This window comes from Venustampulla echinocandica (assembly GCF_003357145.1).
Source record: "Venustampulla echinocandica strain BP 5553 chromosome Unknown scaffold_11, whole genome shotgun sequence".
Lineage (NCBI taxonomy): Eukaryota > Fungi > Ascomycota > Leotiomycetes > Helotiales > Pleuroascaceae > Venustampulla > Venustampulla echinocandica.
The window spans coordinates 170,848-183,850 of NW_022474216.1; the positions used below are offsets into that span (position 1 = coordinate 170,848).

Consider the following 13,003-nt stretch of genomic DNA (forward strand, 5'->3'; position numbering starts at 1 on the left):
CGGAGTACAAGTACGGAGCAATAAAAGCAACGTAGGAGAGAAGTAGACGAGACAGTAGCGATGATAGGGCTCGGTAAAGCTTGACAGAGCCGGTGCATGTAGCCAAAATGGGCTCAAGACCCAGATGAAATATAGAATACTCTGTATACGACTATATGCGGAGTATCGGGACATGGGACGCCCGTCGCCAACATCGCCAGGTACATGTACAGTAGCAGCTAGCGCCGCATGGAGGGGCGCAGGTACGAAGTTCGGTCTGGTCCAAGACGCTGGACGCCTCAACGGTGGTCGTTGGCGCTGGGGGTTGCCCACTCTGGCATGATTATGGCTGGCTACTCCGTGGTGGCGGCGGTGACGCTACTCTAGAGGCCCGACAGTCTGACACGCGGAACGCATGATTGTAATTGTAACCGTAATCGTACACGAGGCACGGTGAAAGCTGATTGTTGGCGTGGAGTCAAGGGGAGAGACCGGAGGCTCAAACGTGTGCTGCTAACCAACGTGCTCGCAGAACGTCCACACTGGTGCGAACCGTCGCAGCCGTAGGAAGTAATCCGGACAGAAGCACGAGTGCGGAGCAGCGCTGCGTGCTGCTCCGCTGATGATGTCGATATACTTCGTCGGTACGAGTATTATTCTTCCTGGTGTTGAGAGGAGAGTTGGGGAGAAGCCGGGCGCTGCAGGGGCAGATGTTGGCAGATTGCTGTTTTACCCACGCCGGACGCTGTTATCAAGCTATCGCCGCGTGCCTGGCTAGAGCCCTTTCTGGCAAATTTGCGTGCCAATCCGCCAATCAAGCATCACCAGCGCCAGGCACGGGGGAACTCTAGGCTCGAGAGTCGCGAGTCTCCAAGGCTCCAGAGACTCTCCAGACTCTAAACAGACTCACGGCGCAGGGAAGCTGAGCGCCGAGGCGCAAAGATGGGATGAAAAAGGATGGACAAGGCGTGTTCTTCACCAGTCAGATCGCGACGCTCGAGTAAACTCCCGGGGCACCAACCAGGCTATCGATTTCGGAGGATTTCCGAGCGTGCCGATGCTCCCTAAGCGTCAATAAGAAATAATGATCCATAATACCCCGTAATCGTACTCGTGCGGTAATAATAGTCTAGATCGTTGCTCTGGTTTGGGTCCCATCCGCTGCGGTGAGTCTGTACTGTACTTCGCATGAAGAAGCATCAGCAAACTGGTAGCAGCAACGGAGCGCCCTGTTTCTTGGGGATTGTACGGTACAGTACCCCATCCCCCCAAGCCATCCATCTTGTTGTTGTTCAAATATTCCGTCGAGGCATCAGGGCGTAGCGGTGTGGGCGGAGGGGCGGAGGGGCGATTCGCCCCACGTACTGTGCCAGAGCGGTTAATCTCCCAGTGCCACCAGTGGTTGGCAAGCATCCCTGGGATTGAAGCCCATCGTGGCTCGATGTACATGTACAGCACATGTACGAGGTGCGAAGCACTGCACGGTGATGTGATCCATGGCCCTCGCCTGCCCCTACCTGTACGCCCTAATCCAGAGCGCTGGAGATTGCAGATTGCTCCCGCCACTGGGCTGCAGTTCGCAGAGGCCGGCGAGAAACCTGTTGCGTAGGGCGAGCAATGATACCGTCCCTCGTTGCCAGACCAGGAAACCCATGTCACCTCGGATTCTGGGACCGTGTATAATAAATACATCTTGACGCTCACCATAATATTAATGCAGCAGTACAGTACAGTACAGTATTGTGATGCGTATGCCGGCGTTTTCGAGGCGTGATTATTATTCCACTTCGTAGTGGGAGACGTGGCCGTGGTTGATCCAGGCACGGACATTGACAGTACGAGTAAGGCTGAAGGATCGGCATCCATTTGTAGCCTCCCAGGCCCTTGGTTTGACGCCATCCGCAAGCCCTCTTCGCAGTACAGAGTACAGCGTGCGGTGCTTCGTAGAGAGCCCAGGTACGCGGATTTGCCAAATCGTCATGGAGATGACCGAGAGAAGAGTCGCGACAGCGTTGCGATCCTCGAGTGCAAGCACTGTTTGCTGCTGTGCACAGTACAAGCAGAGCAGGAGTGTGAATGGGTACCTGCGTCTGTATCCGCATCTACATCCGCGTCTACATACTTTATTACTTCGTCAACGGGCATCCTACGCTTATCCTCACTTATCTCACCTACTTTAGAGGTTAATCTTTTCATTTTTCCTATCAATAGCTAGTGCTATTTTGTTCCACAACTTGCAGGTGCCCTCAAACTTAATATAGCTCTATGTCAATTTCATTTTCACAGTTGAGATTAGTTCTACCTGTTACCAAGTAATCCCAATAGGCACAAATCGTCTTAGTTGCAGCTACTACTCATTTTCAATTGTACAGTGCCCAGACGCTGCAATTTTCTCTCCAGCCTGGCTGAATAATCTGATTTTAGCCTGTGAACGGCGCAAGTTTCTCCCTGTTGTCACACACACTCGTATCAAACAGCAAGTGTCAGGAGCGTACACCCCTGTTAGGGAGCGTGTCTAGAGGAAGTCACGGGATCGGCGAAGAGATCGCTTGAATATACTATAGCCGAAGCTAGTTGACAGAACTAGTTAAGCGCCGGCTCGTGACTATAGTACTCCGACTTAAAAAAGGGGGACTCCTCCTCTCTCTAGAAGAGGCTAGAGATTAGCTTATATAATAATATAAATATTTACTATCGATTATAATTCTCTATTTTATAAGCCTTTACATTCTAATCTCTTCTTTCTATATAGGAGATAGTGTGGTGGGGTGAAACTGCAGGTGTTACGTGAGCGTGCGACAGGAGGAATAGCGGTATAAAGAGGCTCTGGGCACGCGTGTATTTTTATTCTCTCTTTAAGTAATTATAACTCCAAACTCTTAATTTGTAAATAACTACTTCTACTTTTTTATAATACTTTAATTTAACTAAATCTATACTTATTATAACTTTACAATTACTTCCGCTTTTAATTAATATAACTATAGACCTCTTAAATAAAATCTACACCTAAATAAAAGCTCAAACTTATATAATACAGAGTTTCTTCGCGCGCGGGACAATAATTATAATGAGGCTCTGTGCCACCTAAAACGAGGCAATACAGTCTATTCCTATCATTTTTATGATCGCAGGCGTAAATAACTTATCACCTTCCTGTAGATGCCAAGTGGCCCTGTTCTGGGCTTTACGAGTCCCTACACTGCCTCTTTTACAGAGACTTTATCTTTCGTAGAATGTCCTCTCTGTGAAGATATCTCATCATCAACTTCCAGAATTGGTGCTCTTTTTAACGCCTCTTCAACTTCTGCATACGCATCATAACCGTATAACCATGGCTGCACTTGTGGGCAAGTCCTAGACGCGTAGGTCAGCGGAGTACATGGAGAGAGTTGATAGAACGTAGATTACTGACCATCTACTGGGGAACGGGTCTCCTGTGGGTCCACTATTGAGTTGTGACAGGAACAATTCGTCCCTAACCTCTTGCTCAGGGCCATCTGGCATATGGAAAGCCTGCCGCTATAGGGCGGTCTATAAGCTAGTTTTCACATATATTGCAGTGGCACAAGTTGCAACTTACCTGCTTAAATGTTTCTTTTGCTATAGTCTCTCCACGGGCTTTGCGCAGCTGCTCATACAACTTCAATGCCTGTGGAATCTGCTTTTTTGTTTCGATCTTTCCCAGTAGATATCCGAGAACTGCCCCATCCTCTATGGCAGAGTTGGCTCCTTGTGCAAGATATGGTAGCATAGGATGGCATGCATCGCCACTTCTTAGTAGTTAGCAACATCAGTTTGATGGAAAGAGTTTCGTAATATTTACACAAACACAAACTTATCGCTAACCCAGGAAACCAACTCTTGACCTGCAAAAACCGCTAAGTAGAGCAGCTAGGGTCGGGTTTGAAGAACTTACGGTGCATTAATTTCCACTTATCAACTTGCTGGACTATGTCCAGGAACTTCGATAGACTAACAATCAATAAGCTAAAAATATATATTAATGTGACGGTAACTTGACGTACACTGGATCCCAGCCGCTGAAGAGGGCTTTCATTTCTTCCACAGAACCTGATTGACGACTAACACTAGCTGGGAGATCGTCGGGGACAAGCAGGACAATGTTAAACATTTCTCCTCCCCTTAGTGAGTAAGCCACTGCATGCGCTTTAGGTCCGATCCAGAAGTTCACCGAAGGGTTGCTAACCCATTCTCGCAGCTCGGGATCTTTAATCTGATCTAATGACAGGACAACTCTATACGCCAAATCTCCAGTTGGAAGAGGCGCCCCATTTTCGGGCACAAAGCAGTCCCGACATCGAGACCAAAGCCCATCTGCGGCCACAATGAGATCTGAGCGAAACTTTGCCCCTGACGCTGTGGTAACCTCCGGAGTATCGAAATCGATGGATTCTGCCTTTTGGTTGAATTCAAATATAACACCAAGAGAAACTGCGCGATTATAAAGAGCACGTTGCAAATCGACTCGATGTAAATCGAGAAATGGTGCTCCATATCTATCACGCATATTTTTGTTAAAGGCCTTGCCCATAGCTAACGTTGCGCCATCTGAGTATCTGCGTACGGACAGATAAGTTGGCTCCGCGGCATTTCTCCACAAAGAATCCTCCAGATCCCAACCCCGCAATAGCCGGGAGGAGTTTGGTGTGATTTGAAGGCCTGCCCCGGTCTGGATGTTGTTGTGTCAATTACCGTAGCGGTTAAACTGCTTAGAGGGAACTATTCGGGGGGGAAGTGCTTCGACCTACCTCTGCAAGCTCTTTTGCTGATTCAAGTACTGTTACTCGATGGCCCGCGAGGGTGCATGAGATCGCTGTTGCAATCCCACTTAGGCCGGCACCGACGACAATGACGTGCAGATGAGACATTGTCCTTCGTATCCCAGGCGTATCTGGTAATGGAGCTTCGCAATGCTAAAGTTAAACGTATGGAATATTAAAAGGGGCTATTATATTATGAGCTGATAGCAACTCGATGGCACCCCTCGTTTATAGGATCTGGCTGCACCGAAGACCCCACTCCAGAGTTCTAGGCAAGAGTATGGAGCAAGTGCGACACAGCTGAATCCATGCATCATTAAATCTGCCGGGGACAGTAGATCATGCATGACGGAAGGGGCATTTCTCCACGCCTCGGAAGTGAATTGAAAAGTAAACGGAGTCGTTGAGTGGAATCTTGCAATGTGGACTTGACATAGCGTTCGGATGCTTGTTCCAGTTCGGAAAATCCGATTAACCTTGTCCTGCGTCAGAAGCCCATCCCGTTTGTTACAGTTACCGAAGTATTAGCCTAACCAATTTGCCAAAGACACACTCACTGGCTGCAAATAGCATAGTCAAGTCATTACATCGATGCACATTACATATGTTCTGTTGCTCGTTTTATTTGGCAAACCACTTGCTGCGCCTATATCAGCAAAAGCCATCACCAGTCATCATAATCACTATTTACTATTGACATGCATCCGGGCATCCCATTGCCCTACCTCTCTGGAGGGCCAAAATTACCCAAAAAATACTGGCTATCATCCATGTCGCCTACTTCAAACGGGAAACCCACGTCTATCTGGCCGTCCATGAAGTTGAGAGGTCCCCAGAAGTGATTAAACGGTCTACTATCAAGCATAGCATTGTCCTGAGGACCATTATAATTTTGCAAAGCCCTGCTATCTCTGGCTCGTGTCAAGGCTCGCCGTATCATTTTGGCGGCCTTGCTTGCCACAACACAGTCGTCCATAGTCTCCAAAATCTCAATAGACATCTCAACGAAGGAATACAAGGGCTGCTTCTCGGCTTCGGAGGCCTCTTGGGCAATGTAGACAAGAATAATAGATACGGCAAACAGAGTATAAGTGGTGTTGTAATACCTAGAGGCATGGCTGTACATTAGAGACTCTTTATCATGGAGGTGGCCGGCGGATGGTACTGACCACGTGCGGAAAAAATCGTGATGGCGATATGTTTCATAGATGATCTCGATCGTTTCTTTCGCAGATCTAAGGCACTTCTGTATATTTTCTTCGTACAGGGGTGTCGATGGTCGATCCATAGAGGCATCTATCTTAAGAAACGAACCAAATAGCAGCATTCGAACATTATGATATCCTAGGGTTGTTAGCGGGTAACAAATGATCCAAGATTCGGAAATTGATTCCTGACTAATTGATAATACTAATCTCTGTTTCTTCATATACTGTGCATCTTTTACAAACTTCAGTGATCTAGAGCTTGCGAGGGCTTTTGCTGGACGTATGTTGGTCGGCAGGCTGTCTAGCCAGAGATCTAGGTCTTGCTCAATTTGCTGTGCGACCAGTAGATTTCTTTGGATAGGTGAGTCAGACAAGTAGAGTCCTAGGCATACAGTCCTCGTTATCCTAGAAAAGTCAACCATGCATTTGATGATGGCACAATGCGGAGGTTCAATCATATCAGGATTCTGCTGGACATCAGAATTTTCAGCGCGTATTTGTGGATATTCACGATTGTGATAAAGGTCAACTCCAAGAGTGTCGGGGCGCCCCATTGCGAAGCTCATTTCGCTAGCTGAAAATAAGCAACTGTAACGGAAACCAACGGTAACGAATCAGTCGGAAAGCGTACGTTTCAAGAGAATATAGCCCCCTATCAAAACAATCAGATGCATTCGGGGAGTCCGTGTCCGTATAGAGGCCACCCCAAACTCACCACCAGGTTCTTGACTCGGCTTTCAGCAAGGCTGTAGATTTCCGACTCATATGCATAGGCTTGCGATTGATGCCCATTGCCAACGCAGTTCGTACTGCAAGCCCAATATACATATATGACACTAGGCCAATAAATCAGCAATATGGAATAACAAATGTCGATAAAGCAGCGGGAATAAAGGCTCTGTGTACGTACGGTGGGGATTGAGCTCATTTTGACATATTTTGGCCTACTTTAATTAGCGAAACTGACTAGGGTAAAAAGGGGGTCCATATCTCACCATAAAGAAAAAGCATTGCACCATCTCTAAATCAGTAGTCATACTCAGTTCTCCACATAGAGCACGAGCTTCGTTGAAGAATTTACGACTCCAGTCAAGATATCGAATGCCCTCAATAGGTTCTTCATCTCGCAATCCAACCAATGCCCCGAGCGATAAAAGGCTGTAGTATAATGCCATAAAACTTCTGCTCTGTGAGCCAGGATCAGACCAGAGATCCTCGCAACGTCTTATGAAATGAGCTTGGTCAAGAATAGGATGTATGTAGTGGATCGATCCGAAGAAGGCATTAAGAAATGTTCGACATTGATGAAGGTATGAGACAGAATTAGTAGGAAACATCTCCAAGCGACTTGCGCGCTCAGACGGTGATGGAAAGAAGGCTGGGTTGTGAAGCTGGGAGACAAGAGATCCTTCGTCGTCATTTCCCTCCTCGTGAGAGACACCGCAAGGATTGTTCATCTGAACGCGGCAAAGGAGGGCCATGGAAGAAGAACCACCATAGAACTCGACATTTTTCGTATGGCGATTAACCCCTGATACCTCTGTTGATGTATGCGTTGTGTCCTGTGAGGGTGAAGTTGCTGTATTACCGACCTGAGTATTCTGATCGACGCCTTGTGGAGTCATCGGTTCATCTGCGGGCGATGTTGTTACTAGGGGAGATCCTCCTTGAAAGGATAGGAGCAGGTTATCACGAAAAAATCCTAGCCTATCTATTCCTACTTTACTCGCAGATGTTTCAGGCGACGACAAAATCTTGACCTGTCTTTCTAGTTGTTTGACATACCTGTCAATGAAATGTGAGCCCGTATATCTATTACCGAAGACCTCCTTTTGGAAAGAGAACGTACTCGGTGGAATAAACGATCCTGCGAGACTTGTCTGAATTCCTATATATGCATTCGGTATTGCGGTCTGCGGTATATCAAAGATCCATGTCAATGAATATGGTCTGTAACAATTCATAAGTGACTGACTGACTTCTGCAATACGTGCACGGGACCAGCTCGTCACACTTATTCTTCTTCAGTCGACACAGCTCGCAAGCGCGAGCCGCGCGAGATCGGCGCACCCTACTCGTAGCTGATCCATCCTCTCGAGCTGGCTCCATGGCTTGGTGGGGTTAGAGATGGCGTTAATTAACTGGATTCTGTATCAGTTCCTTTCTTGAATGATGAACTCAACAGACTGGTGAAGGCAACGGAGCCACGAAAAGCGGCTGCCGTATGTTGTGGTGGAAGCGGGGAAGGCTAGTAATTACCGCATATCATATCCTACTCTCGCGTACACAGGGTCCGCGCCCTTTCCCCTACCCGACCCCTCACATTAACGCAAACAAGCCGCGATAAAAGAAGATGGCCAGAAGTTTGTTCATGGCGATGCGTGTAATGCCCTGTCCCTGCAAAGACCCAAATGATCCATTGGTACAGTATGACAATCGGCTTGGATTTCTAAGATCGGCCACAAGAAGTCCTTCAATTTTACCCAGTGCCCCAAAAGTCATCTCCATGCGGTAGCAAAAGTACAGTACGCCCCAACTCTTGGGTGGGTTGAAATGTCAAAACCCACCCCATGGGGCTCCATGCTGCACCCTACCTGGCGATTTGGGACTTTTATTGATAAGAGGATTTGTTTGAGCATTGCTTACATTTTTAATCAGCGGTAAACTTATCGACATTAGAGCTATCTGTTTGACAAAACAAAACAATGGAAAGAGGGAGCCTGAACTTAGACTTCCAGCCATCGTAATCCCCGCTGTTATTAGACTTATTGATGTTTTGATATTCGGACTCTGAATTGTCCACATGACCCCCTGGATAGGCGCCCCAGTCGGCTACTGTATTCAATACAGGGATTTGGCCTGGCTGCTGTGGCGAATGTTGCCATTGCCTACGCTGTCGATAGTTATCAAACCCGTAAGTTATTACAGTGCGCTGGGGAAGCTCTCGTTATGGTTTTCGTCATTCGAAACGCCATTGGAGCTATTCTTGTATATAATTACAGTCGATTAGCAAGAAGCTAGCGGTGTACAAAATGTGTAATTGCTGTTCGCCATGAGGACAATACTTGTTCTAACTGTGTGTAGTCGTTTAGGAAAATGGTGGCTATCCAATACCTTTTTCTTGTAACGACGGTACCTCTAATAATATACGGAAAGCAAATCCGGAATTGGACGTCGCAATACGGGCTCATGGAATAGTTTGCAGCACCTGGCTGAGGCAATTATGTGATGGGTTTTACGGCTGTTAGTGATAAACTGGCACTGGTTTTTATACTTGCTGCCTGCCCTCAGTGTAGAATTTGATACTAAAGGATACATGATCGCCCTCGTCACAGCTCGAAACGCTTCGTCCATTTAATCACCTCCTCTGCCCATTCTTCCCCACGTTTATCCCCACTCATCAGCGCTATCGGTGGACTGATATGGTTCTGTCCTTTCATCCATTTAACCTCAACCCCGTCTCTACTTCCAAACACCTTCTCCCAATATTCAAGAAACCGCTCGTTTGATTCGAGGATCTCATCCTCCGGATCCAATTCTCCTAACATCACTAATACATCGGGTATGCTCAGATCCTGGGGCTTAGCTAAGCCACAACAATTTACTCCTCTACAGGAGCGTAATAAGCCATTCGGGCAGAAATCGTCATGAGATGTTTCCTTCCGCGTGTCGGATAAACTAGGGGGCCAGTATGCCCGTAGTACATCGAATCGAGTGGGCTGTGCCGTCTTGAAGTCAAGCGGAACGCTTACCAACACAGCTCCCCGTAATGAGAATGCTCCAGATTCTGCCAAAGCAATCCTTCTCTGTTTCTCAAATCGTGGATCTAAGAGGTATGTCGAAACATGCACTCCACCAGCTGAATTACCCATGAGAAATAGATCGCGGGGTTTTGAGGCTTGATCAGATAATAGATGAGATGACTCGAGCCAGTCAACGACTGCTCCTACGTCTTCTCCTCCAGATGGGAACACAGCGCCGTCACCTGTGCCGATAGTTGCATCATTAACTCGTCGGTAGTCGGCGACGATAGCCGTAAATCCTCTCTGAGCAAAGAATGTCCCCAAATTGTGATACACAAGCCCTGATGGGAAGAAAGGGAGGATTCTGTCGCCTCTATTGAGTCCGCCGCCGTAGAAAAACACTATTAGAGGAGAATAAGGTGAAGACGTGGGCTCCGAGTATAAGTCAAGTGTTTGCCGTTCGTGTGGTCCATATGAATAGGTTGTGCGAGGTACTGAGAGAATCTGGACGTCATTTGCTTCAAGAAGGGGTTTGAAAGCCTCCAACGTTGGCAGTAAGATAGACGCAATGTCCTTGCTAGGAAACTGTGCTATTGCTTCCATGCTTATTGTAATGGTAAACCAGGTGTTTCAATTTCTCCAGCCACTGAATATACAATGGAAGTGTGCGGTGCTTTAAATTTTAATTGAGACACTATGTCGTATGGATATCGTTGCATACCCCAGCAGAAGGTAGGCGGCAGTTGCTCGAGTCCCACAGTTACAGTATAGTACTATAGCCCAACTATTGCTGGAATTTGCTGGAATTGCCGAGAATGAAGCCGGAGTGCGTTCCGTTTTTTATTCCGGAGAACTAAAAGTCCGGATATGCCGCGGTGTGGGGTATCGCGGGTGCTGTAAGAAACATCACCGTGGACGGCCACTATTGTGTTCGCCATCAGTAAGATGAGCTATTTCAACATCTATCAGTCTTGTCTGGAATACTGTAAAGGATTGAAGAGGATCAAGGTTGCCAATTCTAGAGGCCCTAATTGCTTAATTATTTCCAAACTAAACTACAGTGAATCATGTCTAGATCGATTCCGACACTGAGCGCACCTCCTGGGAAGTCATCAGCCCCCTACAAACTTCCTTGCTTCACTGGTGAATTATGGACAATCCCGACTTCGAAGAGTACAATGCGCCTTCTTGTCACGGGGAATGAGACCAACAACGCATTTGCTGTCATTGGAACTGGCGGGACCTTTGACAGCCCTATTGGTTTCCATTATCACAGAGAGGCGCACGACGTGTTTCTGTGCATCAAAGGGTCGCTCAACGTTTGGGCGAATGATGTGGCAAGAACTTTAGGGCCTGGAGACTTTGCGAGTGTGCCACCTGTAAGTCGCTCTTCTCCTGTTGTTTGTCTTAATCATAGGAAACTATCGTTCGGAGCGGAACCCTACTGATCCATAACAGGCGACAGTTCATCAGTACCAAATTGCGTCTTCCCATACAGAATTTGTTGGCCTCGTTATCCCAGGAGGCTGGGAAGCCGTACGTTACCTTCATATCTTTCTCCTATTCATCTCCTTTCAGCTCCTTTCCTACTAACTACTCACCACATGCCTCGTTTCTCTTAAACCCGTAGTTCACATCACTTACTCCCGTCCTCCAGTTTTTCCGCTTCGTGGGGGAGCCATTTGATGGACCTCTGTTCCCAACGCATGATGAGCGCTCCCCGTATGAGGTCCTCATCCCTAAACTTATAGCCGCGGCAGAAAATTTCGACATGATACCAGTACGCGACAAACAGTCCTTTGGTCCGCAACCTTGGGATGGAACAGAATCAACTCTTCCCGGTGTATGTGAGAATGGAGGATATTTTCTGAAGGCAGATTCAGGACCAAAATTTATAGCTGGTGGAACAATTGTTCGACCTCTAGCAACACGGAAAGAGTCAGGGGGCAAGTTTTCTGTATACTGCATAGATTCATCCAAGCTGCACCACGGGAAGGGACTGGAAGGCGAGATGTTTACGTTTGAGAAGACGCACCACGTAATTCAAGTCTTGGAGGGTTTGGTGAGAGTTGTCATTGACGGAGATGATGCTGTTGTGGGAAGTATGGAAACAATTTTCGTGCCAGCTACAAAGTCGTGGAGGTGTGAAGCAGAGAGTGTTTACGCAAAGTACTACATCTTTGCAAACGGGGGCGGAATAGGAGAAGTTTTGACAACTGTTGGTCGCTCATTCGAATGGTCTGTTGTGCCAGAAGCTGCAGATGTGGCTACGTGGGATTATAAGGCTCTTAAAGACTCCGAATTGGAATTGGGGTTTGTGATTGCCTAGAAAGGAGACATATACTAGTTATCGGCGGCCCTCTCTGGCTCTGCTTAAGAAACCTTTTTTTTTGCATTACCAATGACTCTGGTGCCATAACACTGAGTTATCAAATCGTGTCTTCGTCTTGTCTTCCAACCTCCTTGAAGTCTCCAGTGTGATATATCACTTCTGGCCGGATAACTTTAATACGCCAGTCCCCTTCAATCTTCACATACGTTTGCTGCATCCAACTCCTCCCGTCCGATGACTCTCCAATCTTACACAAAGGGCTGGCGAAGTCTTCACCTGCGATTCTGCGTCCGTGGCTAGCCAACTGCTGCCACTCAACTACAATCTCGTCGTCTGTCACAGATTTGAAGTACGGCGCCCCAAGAAGATGCTGTGTCGCAAGAGCTCTCACTCCTAAATGCGTCGGTCCTAGCCATTCTGTTACGAAGTCGTCGGCGCTAAACTTCATCAGACCCCAAGATGGCACAACTCCTGTGTAGTCGACGATTACATTGGGTGCTAGAGAGGCGCGCATTCTCGCCTTGTCCTAAAATCCAGATATTAAAAATGCAAATAAAGCAGAGGGGGCTTATCAAGCTTACTTTTCTGTCATAGCCATCTGCTAGTGTTCTTGCGCACTGGGAGATTTTGACATAGTCTTGGAATGTGAGTTTTGATGGCGTGTAGATCCCAAACGCCATGGCTTCTATGGGAAGTATTTATAAGAGCCAAAATGGACGAGAATATCTTCGTGGATTTTAAAAAAAACATAAATGCAAGCTATAAACTGGGGAGGGGAAGCAGTAATAAGTGTAATATTCCTAGGTGTGGGCCCGGACAATTGAACACACGTAAGCGGAGCAGACGCAATGCGGAGTAGCTTAAAGGCATTAAGCACACCTTCTTCAGCGTTCATCCACCATAACCACCGTCTCCTAGTTTCCATTTTCTCAAATTTCCATACTCGTTTAATATTTG

General features: G+C 47.2%; 5 protein-coding genes across 5 annotated transcripts; 1 reads left to right on the forward strand and 4 right to left on the reverse strand.

The window, feature by feature from the left end:
* Positions 1 to 3,176: 3,176 nt before the first annotated feature.
* Positions 3,177 to 4,871, reverse strand: BP5553_09583 (Uncharacterized protein; the record flags this gene model as incomplete). Its single annotated transcript, XM_032018206.1, has 7 exons — positions 3,177 to 3,336; positions 3,395 to 3,501; positions 3,563 to 3,752; positions 3,818 to 3,848; positions 3,899 to 3,954; positions 4,008 to 4,672; positions 4,752 to 4,871. The coding sequence occupies 7 exons, from the start codon at positions 4,869 to 4,871 to the stop codon at positions 3,177 to 3,179; spliced, it is 1,329 nt and encodes a 442-aa protein (XP_031865505.1).
* A 613-nt stretch (positions 4,872 to 5,484) lies between these two features.
* BP5553_09584 (uncharacterized protein) lies at positions 5,485 to 8,080 on the reverse strand (the record flags this gene model as incomplete). Its single annotated transcript, XM_032018207.1, has 8 exons — positions 5,485 to 5,869; positions 5,933 to 6,107; positions 6,162 to 6,541; positions 6,603 to 6,623; positions 6,687 to 6,807; positions 6,882 to 6,915; positions 6,967 to 7,921; positions 7,986 to 8,080. The coding sequence occupies 8 exons, from the start codon at positions 8,078 to 8,080 to the stop codon at positions 5,485 to 5,487; spliced, it is 2,166 nt and encodes a 721-aa protein (XP_031865506.1).
* Positions 8,081 to 9,300: 1,220 nt separating this feature from the next.
* BP5553_09585 (Uncharacterized protein) lies at positions 9,301 to 10,317 on the reverse strand (the record flags this gene model as incomplete). Its single annotated transcript, XM_032018208.1, has 1 exon — positions 9,301 to 10,317. The coding sequence occupies one exon, from the start codon at positions 10,315 to 10,317 to the stop codon at positions 9,301 to 9,303; it is 1,017 nt and encodes a 338-aa protein (XP_031865507.1).
* A 464-nt stretch (positions 10,318 to 10,781) lies between these two features.
* Positions 10,782 to 12,043, forward strand: BP5553_09586 (Uncharacterized protein; the record flags this gene model as incomplete). Its single annotated transcript, XM_032018209.1, has 3 exons — positions 10,782 to 11,093; positions 11,173 to 11,250; positions 11,345 to 12,043. 3 exons carry the CDS (start codon positions 10,782 to 10,784, stop codon positions 12,041 to 12,043), a joined length of 1,089 nt encoding a protein of 362 aa, XP_031865508.1.
* Positions 12,044 to 12,143: 100 nt separating this feature from the next.
* On the reverse strand, positions 12,144 to 12,726 carry BP5553_09587 (uncharacterized protein; the record flags this gene model as incomplete). Its single annotated transcript, XM_032018210.1, has 2 exons — positions 12,144 to 12,572; positions 12,628 to 12,726. 2 exons carry the CDS (start codon positions 12,724 to 12,726, stop codon positions 12,144 to 12,146), a joined length of 528 nt encoding a protein of 175 aa, XP_031865509.1.
* Positions 12,727 to 13,003: the final 277 nt, after the last annotated feature.